Here is a 26579-nt window from a genome sequence, read left to right as displayed (position 1 = left end):
GCTCTCGCAGTTTAGGGGAATCCTCGCAGTTCTGTGACGGCGAGGATTCACCCAGAACGTTGCATAGTGCGAGCGGCCGGCGCGGGGGTTAAACTGCGAGGATCACTGGTTTTCTGCAATCCTCGCAGTTTAACCCCCTCGCCGGCCGCTCGCACCGGCATTGAATACATGCCTATATCTCCTACTAGTCTGGCTCTCCCATTACATTGCCCCTGCTAGATGCCTAAAATAGCAGAAGTCTAAAGAACTATTGACTGTATATTATTTCTGTGAGAAATTCAAAAATATCTACATACAGGATGCAGTCAGCATCCCAGTGGTCAGGATGCCGGCATTCAGTTAGGGCTAGGGGCAGGTCAGGCTGAAAGCATGAATACTTATCGGACCGAAATCGGAATCCTGACCGCCGGTCATCCGTATGTATCCCCTACATTCACCTGCCTTTTATTGTCAGTAAAATATCTAAAAGTAATGGGATAATAGTTTCAATGAAGTTAACACATTGGCATTCATTTTAGTTACCATCACTTTGAATAAATGCTAAATGTCATGCCTCAGGCACAACAGTGTGTTGGGTGTTGGTCAAACTTGAATTAATGATTTATCTTAATAAATTAGTAATAATAGTAGAGGTTTCGAACTCCTGGCAATATGAAAGCATTACTGATCCTCTGCATGTTCTATGAGACCAAAACATACATAAGGAATAGAAAGAAAAACAAATCAAAGAACAAAATTGTCAGCATTTATTTACTGTCAGTGAAATGTGGCCTGCTGGGATTGTGGTGCTCTTTCCGCTCACTATCGGAGGAATTACTGCAGTTATTAAAACTGCGGATTGAAAGTTTATTCATTCTCACAAGACCTACATATGCTAATTTTAGCATCAGAGCGGTTGTTGACAGTGAAACGTTATTTATTGCTCGGAGCAATACAGTCACACCTTCTTTACCCTAAAGAAATCCATTGTGTGCATGCATATATTGCAGTGATAGACACAAATGTAGGGACACAGATAGTCAAGCAATGTCCTTAAACGCAGAAATAAAAGACATAAGGGGATATCCTGTTAGTAAATTTACTGCTGCTAATGGATTAGCCCAGTCTATCCTAATAGCCCCAATGCCAGGTAAGTCCTGTGAACTCTTTTCCCAAATCTGAGCTGGTGAGGTAAGATCAGTATGGTGATTTGACAGGGAATGACCCTGTATTAAGCACTTGGGCATTCTTCAATGGAGTAATTAACCAGCTGTTTATTGCTCTGCATGTTCCTGGGGTCTACAAGTAATACTTTAAGCAATGCTGGCCATTGAACTCATGTATCCAATTTGGATAAAAATTACTGTTGGTGGCTAAACCTTTCATATATTTTTCTACTAATGTTAAATATGTCTTGCTTATTCATAAATTTGACTTATTGCCTTATTTTCCCTAACCCTGGCATAAAGGATAGTTAAGGCTGCAGACTTAATTTTTAGCCATAAAATAAGCAAAACAAATCCAGTAGTTTGAAATGATTCATGCAAAAGCACGAGTTACTAGCCAGTTCATACCATGTTATAGACACCAAACGACCCAGAGACTGAGCTCTGATAGAAGATTGTTAACACGGCCCCAGAAAATTATTAGGGCGAGATGTACGAAGCCTTTAAAAGTGATAAAATGGGGAGTGATAAACCACCAGCCATTGAGATCCTACTTGTCATTTTTCAAGCACAGCCTGTAGCATGGCAGTTACGAGTTGATTGGCTGGTGGTTTATCACTCTCCATTTTATCACTTTGCAAGCGTAGTACAGCTGACCCTCAGTGAGATATCCATTATATATACTCAAACGTGTTCATCTAGAATAGGGGTTAAACCATTTGAACACAAAGATAACTTCACTGTGCTGGGTTTATCCTTTAAAACTACTGTGTGAAGATGATGAGTACACTTTAAATACATTTGGGTACTTGTGTATTTGCAGGGCGCCCACTAAGCTATCTGCTTAGTGGGCTATTCTGCGTAGTGAAATCGCATTGCATGGCAAGTTTTCGTGCCATGCAATGCGATCTCACTAGTTAATTTATTCACTGCACCCTGGCCTCGGATCGCATATCACGCAAAATCGCGTCGCATGCGATTTTGCGTGCGATTAAGCACAACACACCCAGTATACACGTCTATGTGATGCAATGGGATTTAGCATACCCCCACTATCCAAGTCACCCCGAAGCGCGGCGAGCCCCGCGAGGGGACGCGGAACGCGTCCTCCCGACCTTTTTCATACCCCCACTATCCACATCGGCGTGGAGTTGAGTTTATAAAGTGTGGCGAGCACAGCGAGCCACCCAGCCCGAAGCGTGGCGAGGGGCCGCAGATTACTTTACATGTATTCTGCTGCACTTGCCATGCTTCCACCTCGGTGGCTCGTCACACTTTATAAAATCAGCCCCACGCCAACGTGGATAGTGGGGGTATGAAAAGGTCGGGAGGATGTGTAAACGCGTCTGCTCGCCACACTTCGGGGTGACGTGGACAGTGGGGATGTGCAAAATAGCATGCAATAACATCGCATGGGTGCTTTTAAAATGAAGTACCATCACACCTCATCGCATGGGTGCTTATCCTACGGTGCCATACATATGTTGTATGTAAATTGGGCGCCCTGCAAATACACAAGTACCTACATTTGCATAACGTGCATACAAATTATACAGAGACCCTTAATTATGGGTCATCGCTCTCCAAAATCTGACCCAACCTCATGACTTAATGTACCCAATATTCAATGTTGATACTTGCACATAAGAATGAAACACTACACAGAGAAATAGGTTAAATATTACGGGGCCTCTACACATTTTGCTAAGAAGCACAAGTCAACAGATTAACCTCTCTGCATCTAGTACTTTTAGTCTGCTTGTCACCCTATGGTTGCAATGACAACAGGGATTAACAACTTGGCTCTGTTTCCGGAAGTTCCCATCAAGCTGAAGGTGAGAGAAGAGGTCACCTCTGCCCCCTATTATCTTCCACATCTCTGGAGCTGCTGCAGCTCAGAAGCCAGAAAGAAATTTCAATTAACTCTCCCAACAGGAGTATTGCTGATAGAACGTACCAGCAGGTCCTCAGAGCATGCGATGTAACAATAGAATAGACAATACTGTTCCCTCAGGAGCTACATTCATTCCATGCCATAAAAAAAAAAAAAAACCCTACCCCTATATATAGGCATACACATACAAGTATGTTATTACGTAACTAAACACCATAATAGAATTGTTAAATAAATGGTTCTCGTGCAGTATTACAGGCATGACCAAACTGCATGACCAAGTGACTGGTTCGAGATTTGTGGGTTTTTTATTTTTAACCCCTGGGATCTCGGACGGGAGGATCCAGGTATGCCTAAATTGGGGACAGGTTATTTTTTTTTTTTTTAAACCCCAAACGAATGAAAACCTATGTGTGATACTACATCCTTCACTCAACTTCATTTCTATCAGTACCAGAAAACTTATATACTGTAGGGAGGTAGTGAAAAGACAGCTACAGTAGGGGACTAAAGGTGCCCACACACTAGAATGATTTTTTTTTACGATTGGCCGATTTCCGATAAATTGGCCGATATATCATCTGATATTTACCGATAATCGGTCAAAAATCGTCCAATATCGGTCCAGTGCGCGCTCCCGTGGATCTTTTGCTAAATCTTCTGATCTTACATGCTGCATGAAAGATCAGAAGATTTACTAAAAGATCCATAGAAACGCGCACGGGATCTTAAGAAAAATCTTTGGTAAAGATGTGCGCTTGCCTGAAATCTTTTGTCCAGGACAGACAAAAGATTTCAAGGCTAATTTATGCGCACATCTTAAGATCACATATCTTTCTAGTGTGTGGGCACCTTAAGGTACATCTCCCATAATAAATAAACAAATCGATATAAACAAAAAAAAAAAGGTCAATTCATTAACAATTATTTATCGAGAGTCCATTCTTTATGCAAACTAGGCTATAACATAAATCATATCATTAAACTCTACAGTACTTACCCAGGTATAGCTGTGGATTTTGACTATATGGTCAAAATGGAAAAGAAAGTTAGACAGAATCGCACAGTATTCAGCCACATTCGATGCAGTTTCGATCCCGATGCATTTAGTCAGTATCGAATAGAAACTGTGCAGGCAAGCCTAGCTTGACAATCTCATCTGTAGAATGTATTTGGCCTAGAGTCAAATTGCAAGATAGTTTAAAGGTGCACACACACTGAGCATTTTTGCAGTGATGATGGGGAAAATTGCTGGACTAAAAAAATTGCTCGGTGCATAACCACTGAGTGATTTTCGATCATCTAGGTCAGGCATGTCCAAACTATGGCCCTCCAGCTGTTGTTAAACTACAAGTTCCATCATGCATTGCCACAGTTTTGCTATTGGGGAATTCTAAAACTATGGCAAGGCATGATGGGACTGGTAGTTTCACAACAGCTGGAGGGCCACAGTTTGGACATGCCTGATCTGGGTGATTTTCCCCGGGGTGGGATGCTTTCCATAGAAGGACGCTATGAGCAGATGAGCGGCGGCAGACGGCAATGATGCGGGAGCGCGCATCAGCACTCACTGGTCATCGCCCGGCCGTACACATTGGGCGGCTTTTAAAATTAAAGCAGCTCAAACGACAAAACTGTGCTGCTTTCAGCCCCAAATCGCCCAGTGTGTCTGGGCCTTTAATCTAAAGTACAAATAAAGTCCAGTTAGTCAAAATCAAATAGTACAAATCTGCCATGAGACAGAATCGAACCGTGTGTACACACCTTATGACTCATTGCATGTTTGCGGTGTATCCCAGTGAAGACCATGGTAAAGTAGAAAAATTAGGATCTAAGTAACCCACAAAAATTATGGTTTAGTAATTTTTGTAATTTTCATTTTTAGTACATAAAGCATTGTAGCTCGTACACCAAAACATTGTAATTCATTTTAATTCAATATACTGTAATGATACTCTAGCATCTACCGGAAATCTTTTACTATATTGTCATACATTTAAATGGACTTTGGGATACGAATGGCAACCATTATCACAATACTGTCTACTCTACACAATACATTTTGTTTTTATAAAGTCCATTTAAATGCACAAGGGATCATAAAGCGTTACCCACTAGTTATACCTATAGAATGCATTTAACCATGTGACACGGTGCTGACCAACAGGACAATGCAGCAAAGAAACAAACTGCCCAGTTCTCCGTTTCATGCTCGCTGCAATTCGCTGGTGTATTTCAATGGGGTTTTCACTGTGATTCGCCGAGAGTGTATTTAATGCAAGGAAGGAGAACTGCTTTCAGCATGATGTTCACCACGATTCACCATTTTGCATTCAATATCTTTTTAAGCTGAACTGGAAAGTGACCTTTTAAAATAGGGGGGGGGGGGGCTGCTGCCTGTGTTCCTGGGAGCCCTCCTTCTCCCCCACAAATTCTGGGACTGGCAGGGAGGCTTCCATCTCCCTGCCTGCCGCCATCCCCCGGCTCTCTGCGGCATTTGCCACAGGGGTTAAAAATCGCCATCAGGGGCAGCGAGCTCCTGCGACGTTGAATATGGTGACAGGGAGGGCTGGCAGCTAATGCTGCAGCCCTCCGGAACCCTGCAAATGTGCAGTGAATCCTAAACAGGATTCACTGCACATAGCATAATTTGCCATTGAATACTGCTCTATGTCTGTCTGTTATTACTCCATTTTGTTGGATCACTCTTTTTCTGGTTGTAAAGCGCAATGGAATATGCTTCTAACAAAAACTGTCTTTCTCTTAATAAATAAAATGACAAGGGGTCACCTCACCTTATCAATGTGGGGGTGCCAGTATTCATCATGAGTGGTTTTCGCTTCAGAGTTGTTCATGCGGGAAAAGAAAGTGGGTTTGGTAAGATACAGAGAAGAAGCATCAAGACTGAATGTTCTCGCAATTTCCTGCTGAATTCTCTGCCTCACATCCCTATAGGAAGGAAAGACAAAAAATAATGTATACTCATATACTGAAAATGTGTCCAAGACTTGTACTCTCTGTGATCTATCCTAATATTTTGTACACAAAGCACCCGGTATTCTAATACAGCAACTTTATTGCGTATTACCATTTGCACTCTTTTCTGAGACAAATCTGTGTTTTGCTGATTGTTCTTAATAAAATATATATATACTATTGCAACCACTAGTAAGGAGGCATCAGGGATCTCCTCTTCCCCTGCACACAACTCAGCCGGTAAACAACGTTCAGTCAGCTCCCATCCTCTACCTTTTCCTCTGTCTCCTGCAGTGTGGGAGTCATTAGCAAGGAAGAGCAGTATAGGTTAGCCTAGGAAAACTCAGATCAGCCCAAGAAGACACAGAGCAGGATAGAATAGAGAATCACTATGTTATTGAAGGACAGTAGAGAACAGCATACTGTGTGTTTTCACTAAACAATATACATCAAATTTTCGCCATCCCGCTCTCACCTAGGAGTGAGACGTTAGTCAGAGGCAGGGGGGCACAGCCCATGGGAATGCCCAGAGTTTCATGGGCATTCCCATGGTAATCGCCCGGTGATGCGGGTGCGGGGGGTGGGTAGCTGACATCAGCGGATATCAACTGACCGCCTGCTTCCCACACAGGGCGCTCTCAGATCAGAGACACAACAGAGGTGTCTCTGATCTGCGAGCACTGGAGAAATCAGCACCGACCATCGAATGATTTTGATTATGCAAATCATTCATTCACAGCCGTGTGGGGGATTGTGGCTTGCGAGGGGGGCAGATGGCACTGCAAGCGGCATTTGGTCCACAAGCAACACTGCGGAATTTGCAGCGTTGCATGTGGACCAGAATAAGGTTCAGTGTCTCCACATGCTTTCATATAGTGAATGGCAGTCAGCACTGCATTGCTGGATAGCTCCTGGAATTCACCAATCAACAAGCTGACAGCTATTTGTTGTCTGGTTGCAACCTGGGAGGGAAGTAGAAAATGCTGACTTGATGACAACATTCTTCATGCTTAGAATCCGGACAAGTGGTTGATAAATATACCTATCTTCTACCCTTACACCCTCGCTCTCCACAGCTTAACCCTCCCCCTCCCCCATAGTGCCTAAACCTAATCGCAACAATTAGTGCCTACCAGGAGCCTAACCCTAGCCCTCCACCTTTGTGTCCAACCCTATCCCTCCCCTCAGGCTAGCCCCCACACCCCCAGACTGGTAGACAACTTGTAGATACCTATAAGTCACAGGCTATTACATACTACTGTAAACTATAGCTGGTGAATCGGTCACAGTAACAATAGCAATTCAGGATATTACAATCAGAATACAGGTTTTTACAAAACTGAAGCAAGCACAACAATTTAGATGGCTGTTTTTTTTATTCCAGATTGTCCTGGCTAATTAAAGCTGCCCATGCACTGTTTAGATGGATGGACTCAAACAATATAGGGTGCTAATCAGCTTAATGAGACAGGAATTGAGCCTTTAAATGGTTTAGAAGTTTGCTGAGTAATTACACAGCGACAGTCAGTTTATTGCCTGGAACGTTTAAGGAGACACTTTGTGCTAGTCAATACACATGTTCTCCAGTTAATAACATTATCAGAGCTGTGGGAAAGAGCCAGCAACAAGAAGCTGGCTAGAACATCGTATTACTTGTACTGAGGCCAGTGCAGTATTTACAGCATTCCATATGAATGTGTGCTTTATATTTGTAAAAATGCATCCTATATTCTCATACAAACATATCCAACACTTAACAATCCATTATTATTTAATGTGATAAAGAAATATAATATTAGAGAAAAATAAAAGAAAATAACCGAGAAATATTTTCCATCCTGCCCCTAGGGTAGTGTAAGGTCTGCCTTGGTGTTAAGGTGCCCATACACTAGTAATATTTATCTTTAGATCTGGCTGGTTGGAACAAAAACATGGTTATGGATGAGTGACAGTTTGTCAGTTTTCCAGCATTTCCAAGCAAATGGTCAACTGTCATTTGCTCTCATCCATAACCAGGATTCTGTTCCAACCAGACAGATCTGCAGATAAATCTGCGTGTGTATGACCGCCTTTAAACCCAGCTATGATGGTAAGGAATAGTATATGAAGAAGTCACATTTTCATGGGACAAAAATAAAGCGACTGTGGGTCTTGAATATTTTATGAAAAATAAAATATATTTTACCGATACAGCTGTAAATCGTCATCCGTCAGGATTTCTTTCATTTTTTCCCCATAGTACCTGAGTAAAAGAGAAGTCAAATTAATAGGTTAATAAGCGGAAGGCCAAAACATTTACAGTGAGGCCAGTCATAAGAGCCTGAAAGGGAAGACATTAGCATGAGAGTTGGGTAGCTTAACCTATATGGTTACATGTGGAAATAACATTGCCTACTTAAGATATGGTACAGCTTGAAGTACTAACAATGCCTTTAATTAGTGTAGAGTGACTATCTCAACTATTTACTGAGTTTAACACTACAGTGGCATACACCCATTCTGATTGCACTGTAATCTCATGTAAACACTTCAGGAATGTAGAAATCCATGACAAAAAGGCAATAAGGCAATAATCATTATCAACCTATTAAAAATGTGTTACTGAACCGCATTTCTTCCTCTGCTGAAAAACGAAACCCAAATCATCAATCTGTATGTCTCACAGGAAGTAGACTATGCCACATAAAATAAATATGTTAAAAAAAATATACATCTCATTATTTATTTATAAAGGTGCCACAAGTGATACCGCAACAATGGGACAGTACAGAGTATACAAAACACTGCATAACATTACATTAACAAGACATAAACAGAGCAAACTTAGGAAATTAACACCACAATCCTCAGTACACAATAACTGGGAATCTGGGTGAGAGAGAGTAATTGTCAAAGGGTAGAACATGTCTCCAATAGTAATGGCACAAACAGCGTAGAGACAGGCGTGTGGGCACTGGCCAGCCTCCCCTGCTCAAGTCAAAGAACACGGGTAAGAGCCATTTCCACAGCTTATTACCTGTGTTTTACCCACTAAAAACCCTGCTTGTGTCCCGAGAAAAAAATTCAGGTCACTAGACCCAGGTTTTTTTCCTTGTTACCATTCATACTGACATAAATCCACGGTTGGTACAAGTTCATGTGCAAAAACACAGGATTTTTAGGTCGTGGCATAGCGATATAAGAGGAGTTCCGGCAAAAATGGACACTGAGTACAGTAGCTGAAGACTAGACGTGAGGGCTGTTAGAACAGGGGGGAGGAGGGCCATGCTCACAAAAACTTACAAATGTATTGGAGTGAGTAAGTGGATAGGGACCTGAGGGCAGGAGGCAGGCAAAATAGAGATGACAGAGGTAGGATGGTGACAAAGTTATGTGGTGGAAGGGTATGCTTTGATGAACATCGAAATATTCAGTGCTCCTTTAAAGCTAAGCAGGATTACACAGTTTTTAGCCCCATTACCAGCAGAGCCACCCAATGACATTGAGAATAGGGTTAAGGTGTGTACACACGGTGAGATTTCCTTGCTATTCAACTTAAGATTCGAGTGCTATGCAATATTTGCTAACTCTGTACTATTTACATACAATTCATACAATCTGCGTTAGAATTGCACTATATATTCATTGCAGCTCTGTCTATCTGGGTTTCGATTTGTGCTGTCATGGGAGCGCGCATTGGGTAGCAAGGTAAAAAACATGTGCAATCTGCATGCGATTTTGACTATATTGTCAAAATCTAATGTCAAATCTCAGCGTGTGACACAGCATTAGAAATAATAAACTACCCTATATATAATGTTACAGTTGGTAGTTATTATTTACTTAATATCAGTGGGGGAGGTCATCCGCGGCATCCAGCGGGGGGCTGTGCGCAGCAAAAAAAAATATCAGTGCTCCAAGAAGTGCCGATATGCCATACCGGTGTATACCGGCCCACTTCGAGCACTGCTTAATATGAAATTAAATTGAATCAGACTTTTTTATCAATTGCATAGAAATTCAGGTACTTGTGTAGTTCCACGGCGCCAGTATGGCACCGTGCGTCTGAGTCCCCTTGCGGGGCTCGCTTCACTCGCCCACGCTGCGGGCTAGGTGGCTCGCTACGCTCGCCACGCTATTTAAAATCAACTCCATGCCAACATGGATAGTGGGGGTATGAACTATCCATGTTGGCATGGAGTTAAGTTACTTTTTTTAACATAGTTTGTGGCGAGCGTAGAACCCGGAAGTAGCACGGCACCATGCTGGCGCCGTGAAACTACACAAGTACCGAAATTCATTATCTGATTACACAAGTTAGCTTAAACTAACCAGGTGAGAGGTGTATCGGGTTAGAGCATGTAAATGTGGTTCTAACAAGTCCATTTGAAGATCTGCTCAAGATGAGAGAATGACCACTCTCAGTCCCAGAATAATAGTAAGTCGTAGCCATTATCATTCTACCTCACCTTCCGAAGGATTACAGCAGGCAAGGAAATTAAGCACTGGGTGGGAAAAGTTGACATCTGGAATTCCTAATAAGAAAATGACTGATTTTGCAAGCTTGACTTGCTATTCTCTAAGTGAACAGCATAATTTATCTTCTTTGTCTGAGCAGAATTCATTCATACAAGATATTATTATGGAATAATTGGCAATAAATCACTGTGGAAGATTAGTAACAGAGTATAATACAAAGTGATTGTATTGTGTGAGTAGCAGAAGTCAGATGATCCGGATCATGGTTTGGTCCTGTGTCCTAGTGGATGTTTCATTTTACTGATGATTTCGGTATATTTTGCTCTAATTTACATTTTATTTCTGTTGTTCCTGCACTCTTTTTTTTTCTATTGTTCTTCTTTCTCTGCTCAGTCTTTATTTTTAGTCTGATAACTGTGTCTTTTTCCCTTGGAACAATCAGCCTATTTTGGAAATCTTGTTTATAGGTCTTCTATTGCTTGTCTCCTTCATGTTGCCACTCTCTCTATGGCCACGATAGATATCAAGATATGTTCCTTCAACGTGAAATGCTCCACGTTACTGTGCAAATTACGCTCGGATAGGGTTTATGCGGCATTTGTGCAGGAGACGCACTTTAAACAATAAGTGGCTCCTAAACTAGCCTATTATTACGTTCCCCAGGTAACTTGGAGCAGCTATTCTCCTCTCTTGTAGGTTACCTATCTCGGACATCTCTCATCATTCTTTGAAAGGTGGTAGATATCAAGGGGGGTATGCAATGTGCCACTGCTATTTTTGACGTGGGAAATAGCGGCGGTTACCTATTCAATGCTGTCATTAACGACAGCATTGATGCGGGATCACGGCAGAACGGGCCCGACTTCAGAAGCTGTCGTTAATGTTCTGACGATAACGGCCGATAACGGTTCTGCCGATAACGGCCGTGGATTGTCGTTATCTGGGCCGCAGATCGACAATCCACTGCCATTTTTGTGGCCATGCCCCGTTTGCGCCCATCGGCAGGCGGGACATTGAATCCCGTCTGTCGTTTTGCGGTCGATCTGACCGCAAACGGGCCAGGATCATGGCTGTCGGCGGGGATCGACAGCCGTGATCCCAGATTGCATACCCCCCAAGTATTAAAATGTAAGCTTTTCAATCAAATGTACACCATTATGAATATCTTCTCTCCTAATCAAAATCAAAGACAGTTCTTTGGTAGTTTTTTGTCTGTTGAAACCGCTAAGAGACTTTTTTTAGTGATTGGTGGAGATTTCAATTGGTCTTTGATCCTGATATAAAATCTTCTTCTAGATCATATCGTTCTTTTTTTTGAGAGACCATAGGAAGGTTCGCCAATAACTATATGAACATCAACTGATAGACTTTTGGAGAATCCCCCATCCTGCTGCTAAAGATTATACTTACTTTTCTACCCCTCATTATAAGTACTGTCGTATTGATGACTTTCTTGTTGACCATAGGCTTCTGCAGTTTTTCTCTCACAGCCAAATTGGTAATATTACATGGTATAACCATGCCATGGTTTTTGCCTCCATTAACCCTCCAAACGCCACTCCAAGACCATGAGCGCGGAGACTTAATGAGCTCCTATTACACGATCTTCAAAAACTCACTGACTATATCTCCCTCAACGATACACCTGATGTCTCTGCTATGGTAGTTTGGGAGGCTCATAAGTGTGTACTCAGGAGTAAGCGTATTCAACTAGTAACACAACTCAAAAAAGAGATATTGGCCTAGAGACAACAACTTTTAGCCCATATTCACTCATTAGACTTGTCCCGTCTATGGAGTCAAATGTCTTAAGGGAACTTGTTGCAGCTAGGGCCAGCAGTGCCACCCAGCGGGGGTCCAGTGGGAGTGGGGATGAGAGCTGGGCACACAATACATTTGCTCTTGGCAGGGCTATGGCAGCAGCAGGGATGAGAGCCAGGGGCACACCACATGGGCACCCGGAGGGGCTCCGGCTTCAGTGGTATAGGGACCAGTGGACCGCTGACTGCAGCGGTGGTCTGTTGCCCAGTTTAATGTGGCGGGCCAGGTAGCAACAAAAAAGTGTGTATTTGGTGAATGGGTGGTCTAGTGCATCCCCAGATCAAGCCGCAGTTTTGCCTTTGGTATGGTGAGAAGGGCCTTGTGAAAGTACAATAATCAAGGCCAGCTTTACCATTAGGCCGCTTTAGGAAGCTGCTTATCAAAATCAGAATCAACTTTATTGGCCATGTATACATGTGTACACTAGGATTTTTTTGTGGACAACACAGCAGCACCAGTATGAGAAGGGGGGGGGGGGAGCTACATACATTATAAGCATTTTAATCCTTAAGGTACTTTTTTAGTGGACAGGTAGCTAAGAGTTTATCTTATTTTAACAGGAAGAGTTCAGGGTTATGGCGTCCTGGATCTGGGGGCACCCCTCACTATCTAAAATGTTGCCCCTACACTTGTCTCCACAGGCTGAAGTTTTGCCTAGGGTGCAGGAAAACCTTGCACTTGCCTGACAATAGTAATAGGGAAAAGAAAGGACTAAAAAAAAAAATCTATGACTAAATGTGTGTACTATCCTTTTGCATTTACTATCCTTTTACAGCCATTTACAATGTAAGATACCAATCATAATTCTACATAAGTGATGAGTGAATTGCGCATCTCAGTGCTTTGACACTTGTCTCAGTTGCAGCTGATTGGGTCGTAAAAGCATGTACTAACTTAAATTACTGGAAGTGTGGAGACTCACAATGAACAGGTATAATTATAACAGATATTTAAAGAGAGACAAATGTCTGCAAGCCTTGGTAGAAAGAGAAGCTATAGCAATGGCTTCTGACAACATATAAAGAAGCCTGACTAGTCAGCAGGTGACAGCTAGAAAAATGTAGAGACAAATGAAATCTACGGTAAATAAATAAAATAAATTGCATGCAGTGGAGGAAGAAATGAAAGAGTAGCATTAAAAAATAGCTAGGGCGTGGAAAACATAGGATAAGGGGACTGAAGACAGTTCCAATAACAGTGTAACAATAAAATGTGCTGGGAATGTGTTAATAGTGGGCTGCGCAGAAAGCTTGTGAATCTCAGATAAGAGGCAAAAATTGAGATACATGTCTCACCGATACATATTTACAAAATTCCTTCCCATTGACAGTGCTCCAGAGTGTAGGTCTAGAATAGACGCCTGAAACAGAGAGGGAAAATCAATTAACACATAACACTTAGCTCCAGTTAGAGAAAAACCTGTTATGCCTCGTATTATTTACTTTAACAATCCATAATGATTGTGTTAAACAAAGTCTTCTGGCTAATTGTGCTCTAGCACTTTAGCAGGTCCTGATTTATAGATGCACACAAGTGCATCTGTACAGCAGAATTTTCTCTTCACATAACACATGTGCAGAACGATCTGGTATGAGACAATTGCCCAATGTGGATTTAAAGCAAATATATTAGGATACATGTACTCAGAATAAAGATGGGAAAATATTCAGTATGTGTAGACACATATATATTAGTACATATGCATACCTCCCAACAGTTTGTAGTGTAAACTTTGGACTCCTGTGCACTCCTAATAAGGGGTGTGGCCCGGGGAAAAGGAGTGTGGCTTCACGGGTTGTCCATGATCGCAAAACCACGCCCTGTGCCGCCACTGTGGGGGGCATGGCTAGCGCTGTGAGTGCTGCTGGTCATGCCCCCAGTCCCTCTGTCTCCCTGAATAGAAACTGTGTGCATGCGCTGCGTCTATTAAACAGCACTGTCCTGGAAATTCAGGACAGTTAGGAGGTATCTCATTAGCAAATGGGAAAGTCGATCACCCCATTTAATCATATACAGTAATCTTCTCTCAAAGTCTATAAATCCTTTATGGCCCCTTGTCCATTTAAATGAACACTATTAAAATATGTTTTGCATAGACTGGATTGTGATGACAGTTGCCATTCAAACCCCAATGCCCATTTAAATGTATGGCAAATGGAGTAAATTTTTCCGGCCGTTGTTAGAGCATCAATAAAACGATTTAGAACAAATTGCTCCAATTCTTTAGGTACTAAAATGAAAATGACCAAGCCAAATATTTTTTGGGTTACTTCACTGACTGATATGTGTATGTGCTATGTCGTTTGCCCAACGGCACCACCAATGTAGTTAACAATATCGGTGGTGACAAAAAATCTTCCCGTATGTACCCAGCATAACTGCATATGGTGACTTGTACTCAGACATGGTAATGGTAAGCCTTTTCCAGTAAAATAAAACAAGGGTCAGAGCTTTATTTAAAAATGGTTGCTTGCCATAAACAATGTGCACATATTGCTTAACTCAATTAAACACTGATGGGATTTTATTAGGTTTTGCATGAAGTCTGCATCTGATTACATCCCTGTATAGTGCTGCTAAGAATATACTGTATTGTTCTATATGTTTATAACTGCTGTGTGGTATTAGTCAACTGCATAATCTGCATATATGTTTTGTTTTGCTCAGAATTACATCACAGAGACGTTTACAGAAATAAAGTGCTTAGAAGGATTGGCATGGAGAAGTGGCTACACCGCTGAGCTTCCCAGCAAAATACTAAATTGCAAAACATTTCCATTTACTAACCACAAGGAACCTGGAAAATGAGAGGGGAAGAATTCACAGCTGCTTAAACCCTTTTCCATTAGCTACTTATACAGAGGTTCTGCTAAAATTTAGTGATGGTGAGGGAGGAACAATCAAGAACAGGAGCCTTGCAAAAGAAACCCTAAATGAAAGTCTGACAGGTAGACAAATGAGCAGAACTACAGTATAACAGGGCAATAATAACAATTGTGGAATGAAAAGTGCCTTAGCTTCTTGGGTGTTGTGAAAAGCAAGGCATTTGGGTGTATTTAGAAATGTTTCAGAATTATATATTATGTCCAAAAATGGAGACTAGGATTAATAGTGTTCAGCAGGAAAAAAGCAGAAGCTGAAAAAATACCATAACAACAATATAACATAACAAGGAGGGTCACCTGGCGTTATGTGCGTCCAGTTTGTTATGTGTAGCTGTTTTTGTATAGTACCAAATTAAATTGGTAAAGAGACCAAAAATGCTATTTAGAAATATACAAAAGCTCTGTTTAGAGATTTCCTTCTGTCAGTCAAACAAATGATTTGTCTGTGTCACTATGTGGTATAACCTTCCTTTTTTGATAATAAATTAGAACAGTATAATTTGGCAGCTTCACCACCACCATAAGCTGTGGAGGATATTTACATACAAACATGTTTTATATATATTAAACAAAGAGACGAGCGTTATAATTTATGCAATAAAAAAATCATATAAAACCTATGAGTTGATTGCAACAGAAATGACCCTGCATAGATAAAATGTTTAAGATATTTTATAATAATAGAGCCTTGGTAAAGAGCATATATATATATATATATATATATATATATAAAAAAAAAAATATATATATATATATATATATATAGCAGAGAGATCCGCACTCCAGATCAGGACAGCATCAGTGGGGTGCTCCGCTTAAAGTACCACTAGTGTACCAAACTATAGTTCCAGGGGCTGATCCACAAATCAACCAAGCGTGCACACTCCAGAATTCCAGCAGTGACAATTTTATTATACATCATACATCACCATTGTGAATAGTCAAGCGACGTTTCGGACCAATAATGGTCCTTTATCAAGACAGCATCTATGACAGCCAAACAACGCCACAGCAATGTACAGGACAATGTGATAGTGTGCCTGGGGCGCCCCTTATACTGGTCAATAATTAGTGCTATACCAATCATCTGTGTCAATTACCCTCTCCATATAACGGAGACTCATAGGGCTCAAATGTATATAGACATTACCCTGCTCATACCTGTATCCACAGCAGCGTGTATCACACGCTGACAGCAGCACCGGGTTCCATACAGCGCTGAACCCGGAAGTGCCGAACCCGGAAGTGACGTTGGTGCGTTCCACCAGACTGTCACTTCCGCTATTTGCGTTTCACAGCCATCAAATAGCGCTTGTCAGGCTACATCCAATACAGGATTACAGCCTATGACGCGCTACAAATGCTCATCAGTGTTAAAGGCAAAACGCCTCAACAATATCTATCAGGTTCAAGGGCAGCTACAGGCACTAATATTCTGCCTTACATATAATACAGGTAAACCAAAGGGGTTGCTTGAGTGTCACACATAGGTGTAAGACCTAACCCAGGTCAATCACCTAGACCAATAAAGGAGCGCATCCAGGCTACACCTCAGGCCGTTCATAATAAAGTGCAATGTGCTTGAGTGAAAAAACAATACTATCATGCTCAATATTTACACCAATATATATACACAAAATATTAACAACACACTAACAGACAACATATCTACATATGTACACACAATGCCCATAGGCAACATTATATACATGCTCAATGGTCACACATTATAACAATTTATATGGTATCTCCTCGTCAGTCAGTTACTACTGCCCACAACCAACAATATTATGCCGCTCATGATGTCAAAAAACAATTGAGTGGATTGTGTTCATTAAGTCCCCGAGGGGCAACTGTATTAAGCTGGTGTATCCACCGAGCCTCGAGTTGACGCAAGCGAAGATTTCTGTCGCCCCCCCCTAGCTGGTTTCGGTACATGGTCCACAAGGATACACCTCAATGTAGCAATCTGGTGTCCCATTGCCAGATAGTGTTTGGCTACCGGTTTATCCGATGTGCCAGATGAAATTGCCGTTCTGATTGAGTAGCGATGATTCGCCATCCGCTCGCGAAAGGTTCGGGAGGTCATCCCAACGTAATATAGTGTACATGGGCAGATAAGCACATAGATGACAAAGGAGCTCGTACACGTCAACCTGTGTCGGATTTTAATCCGGTTGCCGTTATGCGGATGTCCTATCGTTGAGCCGCTGATCATCGCATGGCATGTTGTGCACCCAGCACATCGGAAACATCCTCCCCTCAATGTTCTTGTGGATTGACTGGTCTCCAGTGGCGGGTATAACGTTGGTCTCATCAGCATTTGCTGTAGATTCTGTCCACGCCTATACGAATTCATAGGAGGTTTGGATTTATTCAGTTTCAATTCTGGGTCGCTTGCCAATACAGGCCAGTGTTTTTTATACAGATCTTGTGTCATGTAGGCAGTGTGGTCGTAGTTACCCACACGTACCAACTGTGACGACCCACTTGGTTTTGTCACTGACTGGTTAACTGGAGTGGCAAATCGCATTCTCGCCTTCCCGAGGCACCGTTCGATGGTACGTTGTGCATATCCACGGGCCAAGAACCGGTCACTCATCTCTATAATCTGTTGTTCTGCTGTGACTTGTGATGAGTTGGTATGTAAGACACGTAGAAACTGGGATATAGGCAGACTTTCTTTAAGTCGAACTGGGTGTTGGCTACTCGCCTCAAGTAGCGTATTTCTGTCGGTCTTTTTCCTATACAATGTATATCCCAATTTCTTGTCCTCGCGAATAACAGTAACATCGAGGAAATCCACCGATTGTTGGCTGTGGGTGTATGTAAACCGAATAGGCTCAGACACGGAGTTTAACCACTTGACCATTGATAAAAATGAATCTTGTGTTCCCGACCAAATCAAAAAAACATCATCAATAAAACGTAAATAACAAATCAGATGTGTATGGAACTTTGATAGAATATATTCTTGTTCGTACCAGTCCATATACAGGTTGGCGTAGCATGGGGCCAAATTAGACCCCATGGCCGTCCCGTTCACCTGAGCATAGTAGTCTGGACCGTACATGAAAAAGTTCCTGGTCAATACCAATTCGATTAGTGCCATTAGAAATTCAACAGGCGGTCTGGTCTGCTTGTGCCTGATGAACTGTTGTCTGGTTGCCTCCATACCAGCCCCGTGTGGTATGACCGTGTATAGGGACTGAATGTCCATCGTCACAAGCCACACCTCAGTCGTGGGCAATGTGATTTGTTTGATTTTACAAATAAAATCTGGTGTATCTCTCAGATAGCTCTGGGTACTGCGTACCATCGGCTGGAGAAAGCCGTCAACATAGCGTGCCAAGGGCTGTAGAACAGACCCCCTGGCCGAGATAATAGGTCGGCCAGGTGGTCTGTCCATGCCCTTGTGCACCTTCGGAAGCGTGTAGATAATAGGCGTAATAGGACAATCCACCCTCAGAAACAGTGCAGTTTTCTGTTCTATCCAACCACTACTCAATGCCATATCCACAGTGCAATCGACCTCTTTCTTGATTGACACTGTCGGGTTATACTCAAGTTTTTTATAGGTATTTGAGTCTGACAACTGGCGTCTTATTTCCAAATCATAATCGGTCCAATCCTGCAGCACCACCGCCCCACCTTTATCAGCGGGGCGGATAACTACCGCAGGATTGTCCCGAAGATCGGCTAATGCCTGGCGTTGTATTCTGGTCAGATTAAAGTATTTGGGTTTAATCGTAGCATGTGAGTTCATCTCAAATTCAGTCATTCTCAAAAATGTATGTATACTATGGTTATTTGATATAGGGTCAAATGTACTAGGTCTACACAATTGTTTAGGTAGAACAGTATAATTTGGCAGCTTCACCACCACCATAAGCTGTGGAGGATATTTACATACAAACATGTTTTATATATATTAAACAAAGAGACGAGCGTTATAATTTATGCAATAAAAAAATCATATAAAACCTATGAGTTGATTGCAACAGAAATGACCCTGCATAGATAAAATGTTTAAGATATTTTATAATAATAGAGCCTTGGTAAAGAGCATATATATATATATATATATATATATATATATATATATATATATATATATATATATATATATATATATAAAAAAAATATATATATATATAGATAGATAGATAGATAGATAGATAGATGCTGGAAGGTGGCACTCAGCCAATGAAACACAGACAGGCCCAATTTGATGCAATTTGGCATCATATTGGGCCTGTCTGTGTTTCATTGGCTGAGTGCCACCTTCCAGCATCTATGCATCCCGACCGACTGAGCCGTGACCAGGAAGGCACCGCTGTCTACTTTTGGATGTCTACATGAATAGACTACATGGTGGAGTGCCGCTGAGCCACTGACCTATATATATATATATATATATATATATATATATATATATATATATATATATATATTCATTGTTTTGGTCAAATTTCACTCAATTCCAACAGATCGGGCTGAGAGACTGGGTAATATCGCATGTTTGACATCATGGTCCCCATGTGGATCAGTCGGAGATCGGACCTGCCTGCAAGTCTGACCTCCGATTTGGACCCCTTTCCTGCTGCATTACCATCAGCTATATTAGCATATAGCAGCTCCAACCACATCTGAATAAGGCCCATTGTGTGTACTATTTAAACTCATCAAGTTTAAGGTGGCCATACACTACTGTGACTTCTTGAAGCAGTGTATGGCTGCCCGGGACCTTTTGCATGTGAAGTATCGCATGCGATTTCGTTCTCTGAGGCTGGATGGGGCAGGTCCGATCTCTGACTCTGATGCGCATGGGGACCATGCATTGTATCGGATAGGATGTCAAACATGCACTCGATTTCTCAGCTTGATCCATCGGAATGAGCAAACACCTGCTGAAGTGCGGGAACATATTTTTATACTTACAATCCTGACTATACTGTGTGTGTGTGTGTGTGTGTGTGTGTATACACACACAGTATATTCGGTTGCTGTTTACCCAGGCTCGATAATTTTTTTAAAGATCTTAAACATTGTATCTATGCAGGGTCATTTCTGTTGCAATCAACTCATAGGTTTCATCAGATTTTCTTATAGCATAAATTATAGTGCTCTTCTCTTTGTTTAATACACAGTAAGATGTTTGTATGTGAATATCTTTCACAGCTCTCTTGGTGAAGCTGCCAAATACTGTTATAATGTATTTTCAAAAAGGAAGGTATTATACCACATAGTGACACAGACAAATCATTTGTTTGACTGACAGAAGGAAATCTCTAAATCAGAGCTTTTGTATATTTCTAAATAGCATTTTCCTCGCTCCAGCGGTGATCCTCTGCTCCAGCTCACCCTGCACGAGACACTTTCAGCCAATCAGGGCTGAGCAGCTTCCACCAGCAAAATGACAGAGGCATTCTCCGCTGTCAGTGCAAGGGGGGACCTGGCTCATTCCGCAATCAATGTGGGGTTAGCTGCGGCAGAGTATCACCGGTGGAGTGAGGAAGGGTAATGTATATTGGTGTAAAAATAATAAAAGTAATAAAGCTGTACTATTTTGGGTGTGTGTGCCTTTATTTTACCATTCTTTTTACAGATGAACTACCAGTCTAAGGGGGCCCATTAATGCCCCGCATCATGGGACTTGCATTTTTTTTGTCCCCCATATTTTTGGAACCAAGATCGGTCGAGGAGCCTGGTGCTGGTTTCTTAAATACAGGGGACTCCTATACATTTTGTCCCCCTGTATTTTTAAAACCAGGACTGGTACAATGAGCCCGGGGCTGGTTATGCTCAGGAGGGGGTACCCCACGCCATTTTTTTTAATTCACTTTAACACATTTTTTTGGGACAGAACCATGCACAGATATCACTGATCTGAGCATGGTTCTGTCAAACTTGCCAGGCTGGGACCTGGTCTATTTTGTATTGGGAAAAAATACAGATTTGTAAAAAATACGACAGTAAAATTTGAAAAATACAAATGCAGAAGAAATAAGAATCAAAAGTATTTTTTTTCAAAACCATTGAAAAGACTAGGCTTTTACAGCCATATTATATCGATGGTGTACCCATTTGTATTTTTAAGAAAGTCTTAAAGATACGAATTACAAAAATACGAATCGTACATACTCATATGTTTGTACGTTTGTCAATGTGTGAAATGCTTATGTATTTCACATCAAATGGGTACGAATACGACCATTCATACCCATTCGATCTTAGTAAATATTCCCCCAGGTGTTAGCATGTCCTTGATGCCTGGTAATGCCAGCACTTGTGGTTCTCCAAGTGCCACCATCCCGTGTGTAGTCTGTTGGAACCTGTAGCTTGCCTTTAAATAACAATATTGATATATACAATAAACCCACACCCACTGCCACTGGGAGTGTGGGGCATGGCTTATTGTTCAGAAGATAGGGTCCTATTTTATTTGGGGGTTCCAAATTTCCAGGAATTCCACTCTGGGCTGAGCAGTTTTGGGGTTGAATAATGTGATGGCTAGATTAAAATCTTTTTGCGCCGCCCAATGGAGCAGTTCAACTGTAGCTCTGTTGAAGCGCATTTGGCTGCCGGTGCCACCGTTTCAGCTTGAAACCCCCTGGATGGCTAGCAGAATGTTTGACAAACGAGACGTTTAGCGTTGTGCCCATTAACTTGGTTGGGTTTAGCCGCTAGACACACCTAAATCCTAACTTAATGGGCGTGATAGAAACAGTTAAATGAAACATTTGGATCCACCCCATACCTGCTATGCCATTATCCTCCTGGCTGGTTCAGCCTTGTGCTGGTTATTGGAAAATAGGGGGAACCCCACGCTTGTTCACCCGCTTTCCAATAACAGATCAGCCTGATTAGTTCAGGGCTGCAATTAGGTTTTGGGGAGACCATTATTTTTCCATTCTTTTTATATGGGAAATGTCACTTACAACATAAGTGTAAGTGATTAATATTGTTTTGTGAGCATTCCAATTCCATGACAGGCTGTTTTATCTTCATTCATTTTGAAGTGGACTAACACAAAGACATTGGCATGAAATATATATGTTTCCAGGTAATAGTTTCTGAAATCTGTTCAGTATGATATAAATCATACAAAATAATGTTTTACTGATATAGTGTGCATAAGCCTAGGACTATCGATTTTCAGGTATTCTTAAAATGTAATATGTATGACTAGATGAAGGGAGCAAGGACTGGAATGTATACATTCTGAGACAATCTTCTCCACACACATTCTCACTTTCAGATGTATGAATGAAGAGCACAGATTACTTGGTTCATAGCTCGAGGTGCTCAAGAAATGTGTTGAAAACACTGCATTAATCTTCTGCAACCTATGATATTCAACACTTACCCCTCCATCAGAGCCTCCAAGGGAGAAGCCAGCCTCAGCTATCCTATAGGAAAACACAAAGCCAGTAATCACATCTCATGACACAACTAAAAATAGAAATCCACTATATGACACACATAGTAATATAGAGGTGAAGCCACACATTGGGCCCATCTGCTGATGTGTACAAGAAGCTGAATGCCAAATGTACAACGGTTTCTAAGGACTATAAAAAGCAGCCTGAGTGGGATGAGCAGGTATTTTACTTCTACCAAACCTGGATTTCTAGAACTTATGTTGTGAATTGTAAATTAGACTTTTTTATGAACTGCGAGGAAAATAAACAGAAGGATACAAATTTAGGACAATACTACCCAGCCTTGGTTAATATAGGTCTTCCATTAAAATAAACTTGACTACATAAACCACATCAGGGTCATGGAACGTTTTTACCTTTTAGCCCAAAATATATTTAGAGATGCCAACATTACCCCATTTGAAAGGAAGGAAATCAAATACAGGTTGAGTATCCCTTATCCAAAATGCTTGGGACCAAAATAATTTTGGATAACGTATTATTCCCTCTTTCGGAATATTTTTATATTTCAATGAGGTATTTTGAGTTATCTTGCATTTATGTTGTATATACACATCAAATACATGAAATTTACACAATTATATTTAATTTGTGCACGAAACAAGGTTTATAACATAAAACAAAGATTGCGTCCTATGACCCATATGAACCAGCAGTTATATAATAAAGATTAATTTGCTTGGGTTCCTTCAGCAACAGTAGATACAAACAATAGAAGAAACTGCGGCACTTCAGTGGCTTCAATGGGCAGAATAATTATATTACAAAATTCACAGCATGTTACCTTACATTGCCAACGTTTCAGTGCCTGAACGGTACTTTTGTCAATTTGGACATGCTCTTTTACTTGCATGTCTGCCTTGACAAAAGCCTTTGCCACAGACAACTCAGTACTGTTCTTTGCTACGTTCTGTTTTTACTTGAATTCGGGCACTGGCACACATTGGCATTGTGAAATTTGGTGAAATTAGCATCATGTGTTCATTGTACACAGAAGAGCACCACATTTGGACATCCATCCTTTTTGCCCTTGAAGCAGACTGTAATCCACTCTCATCTCACTATTTTGGAGCCTCATGTGTGTTCCCTGTTGTACAATAAACCTCCTGCTGCTATACAGCATGATCTTGGTCTGTAATTATGTTTAAAACAATTTATTTAAGTACATGCCTGCAGAATATGCTTTAAGTTCATACATTATTTATAACCTCTTATTTCTTGGGCATCGGCTCACCGTTAAATCCAGAGAAGTAATTCCACTTTTCCTCTATAATACAGCACAATAAGCAGCTACATTTAAAAGGGATTCTCCCACTATTATTATCAGATAGATGATAGATCTATTTTTGTAGAATCTAAGCACTATCCCTGGTTTTCATGGAGACACAGATTTAGGTTGTGCTGCTATGCAATGTTTTTCTCCTTGTCACTGACAGCTTAACGCATATATATATATATATATATATATATATATATATATATATATATAGAGAGAGAGAGAGAAGGATGGAGGCGGCACTCAGCAGACTGCAATTAAAATGTCCTTTAATCCAACGGTTTCGGGGTTACCCCCCGTCGTCAGGGATGGACGCAGCACACACAGAACATTAAAACAAATGGCAATATATACATAAACATAACCCATCCCTCCCCATCCCCCGCCCCAATCAAGCACGCACTGCACTCACCTGCCGGAACTGGGATCATCCCACAACGCCAGGTGACCTCAGGGGGTTCACATGGCTGTGGGCGTCCCTCGGGTCCAGCTGACAGCCACAGGTGCGTCTCCCATGTCTCTTGGCTTACTAGGACGGCGGGTGCGCTGCGTGTAGACAGCCGGAAGTATCAGCCATACGGCTGCACTTCCGCCAACCACTATACACGCGCGCATCCGCCAATCATGTTTGGCCCTTGGGCCAATTGTCACTTTTATTATGGTGATAATGTGTCCCTTCATGATCCACATAATATTGGTGTCTTTCTGTTGCTTAGTAACGCTCTGCCCTCCGGCAGCTACACAGAGCGTCCCAGTCCCGGCGGCCATCTTGTGATTGGCGGATGCGCGCGTGTATAGTGGTTGGCGGAAGTGCAGCCGTATGGCTGATACTTCCGGCTGTCTACACGCAGCGCACCCGCCGTTCTAGTAAGCCAAGAGACATGGGAGACGCACCTGTGGCTGTCAGCTGGACCCGAGGGACGCCCACAGCCATGTGAACCCCCTGAGGTCACCTGGCGTTGTGGGACGATCCCAGTTCCGGCAGGTGAGTGCAGTGCGTGCTTGATTGGGGCGGGGGATGGGGAGGGATGGGTTATGTTTATGTATATATTGCCATTTGTTTTAATGTTCTGTGTGTGCTGTGTCCATCCCTGACGACGGGGGGTAACCCCGAAACCGTTGGATTAAAGGACATTTTAATTGCAGTCTGCTGAGTGCCGCCTCCATCCTTCTCTGTATCTGTTTGCCCTTCTCCCTGGATTTGGACTTACAATTGAGGGCACCGCAGCATTTATCTTTTTATGGTAACTTACCTACCAGCATTACGTGCATAGAGTGCCGGATCCTCTCCATATATCTGACGAAGTTTTACTACGAAACTTGTTAGGGTGAGGCCTGTGACGTCTGCTGTGTGTGTACCCGGCTCCCCTGCACGCCTCTGTTCCTACGGCTTCCAACGACACGCTGTTCTCACCATCGGTGTTCCCAGTGGGTGATCCTGGTTGGCGATAGTGCTCCGGACGGCTGGTAGGAGTTTGCCGGGTCGTGTTGTATATACAAAAGCCTTGTGGTACCCAGCCCACAGCGTTCTTTTTTATGGTACAAGCAATTGTTTGTCTCTTTTTTTGAAAGTGGTTTTATGATCATTTTAATAAAACTGTCATTTATGCACTATGGAGCGCCCCTCCTGTCCTCTTTTTTGACAGATCCATTGCTTACTCCCAGAGTCCAGGGAGTTTGGAGGAGGCTGCAGTCCTAAAAATTGGATTTAGTGCTGACTTGCTAAATCAACCTGATTACCAAGTTCTTCTAAATTGGCTGGAGTAGTTGCACCTGTCAGCGCCGTTGGTCCACTACCTGCTGTCATATATATATATATATATATATATATATATATATATATATATATATATATATATATGGCCACTGCCCACAGATGCGTGCTAAGGTTTGGTCCAGTGAGGATTTTGCTAAGCTTCTCCGGCTATGCAAGTCCCCCATATAAAGGTATAAGGTATGGACGTGCCAAATTGCGGTTAACCTCCATCCTCGTAGTCATCTATGGGGACATGAAGCAAGCAGCAGAGCTTAGTGCCCCTACTCTTCCATTCTGATGTCTGTAATTAACTCTCTTTTAAAAAAAAAAAAAAAAAAATTACCATTGTTGAAATTACCATTAAGGGAAGCTCAGCGAGAAGGGAATTGCATTGAATGAGGGAGATTATAAGAGAATCAAAGGTTTAGAAGTGATTTGTATGTGGTATTTGTATCTTCTAGAAATGTTATTTTTCAGTTATATAGAGAAGACAGACATTCGGGAACAAAGCACAAGACTAAAAGGATGACATTTAGACAATGAGCTTGAGGGAGTAGGTTTATTGTTATATTGTGAACTGAAATACAGAGGTCAGGTAAGCAGGAGATTGTTGGAAAGATTAGTAGCTCAGTTTTTGGAATAATAAATGACAGAAAAGCACTCCTTATTGTGCACCGCACAAATGGTGAGCGGGGTGGAAATTGGAATACAGATGATCATTTTAATACAAAAAAGGTAATTTCAGGAGTAGCATGGTAAAGAAAAGTACAGTTTACGACTGAGTCTTGTGGGACACCATCTGAAATAAGAAGTATGGATCCTTAGAAATACCAAAGGATGTTTTCTTTCCCTAGTAATCCATAGCCTGGCGACAGCTTCAAGCACATACTAAACAACACACTACTCACCAAAATCACTTTGTT

The 26579-nt window shown here is 41.7% G+C and overlaps 1 protein-coding gene across 1 annotated transcript in view; it reads right to left on the bottom strand.

Annotated features, from left to right (window-relative positions):
• The window catches only part of OGFOD3 (2-oxoglutarate and iron dependent oxygenase domain containing 3), a 115877-nt gene that overhangs the window by 50946 nt on the left and 38352 nt on the right, over positions 1–26579 (bottom strand). Inside the window, exons 4-7 of the mRNA XM_083148431.1 lie at positions 22549–22591; positions 13590–13654; positions 8201–8257; positions 5835–5988 (exon numbers count right to left, since the gene is read on the bottom strand). Coding sequence (XP_083004557.1) covers positions 5835–5988; positions 8201–8257; positions 13590–13654; positions 22549–22591 — 319 coding nt within the window. The remainder of the gene's footprint in view (positions 1–5834; positions 5989–8200; positions 8258–13589; positions 13655–22548; positions 22592–26579) is intronic.

This window comes from Crinia signifera, chromosome 6, assembly GCF_055691185.1.
Source record: "Crinia signifera chromosome 6, ASM5569118v1, whole genome shotgun sequence".
Classification (NCBI taxonomy): Eukaryota; Metazoa; Chordata; class Amphibia; order Anura; family Myobatrachidae; genus Crinia; species Crinia signifera.
This window is presented reverse-complemented; position numbering and strand designations above follow the sequence as displayed.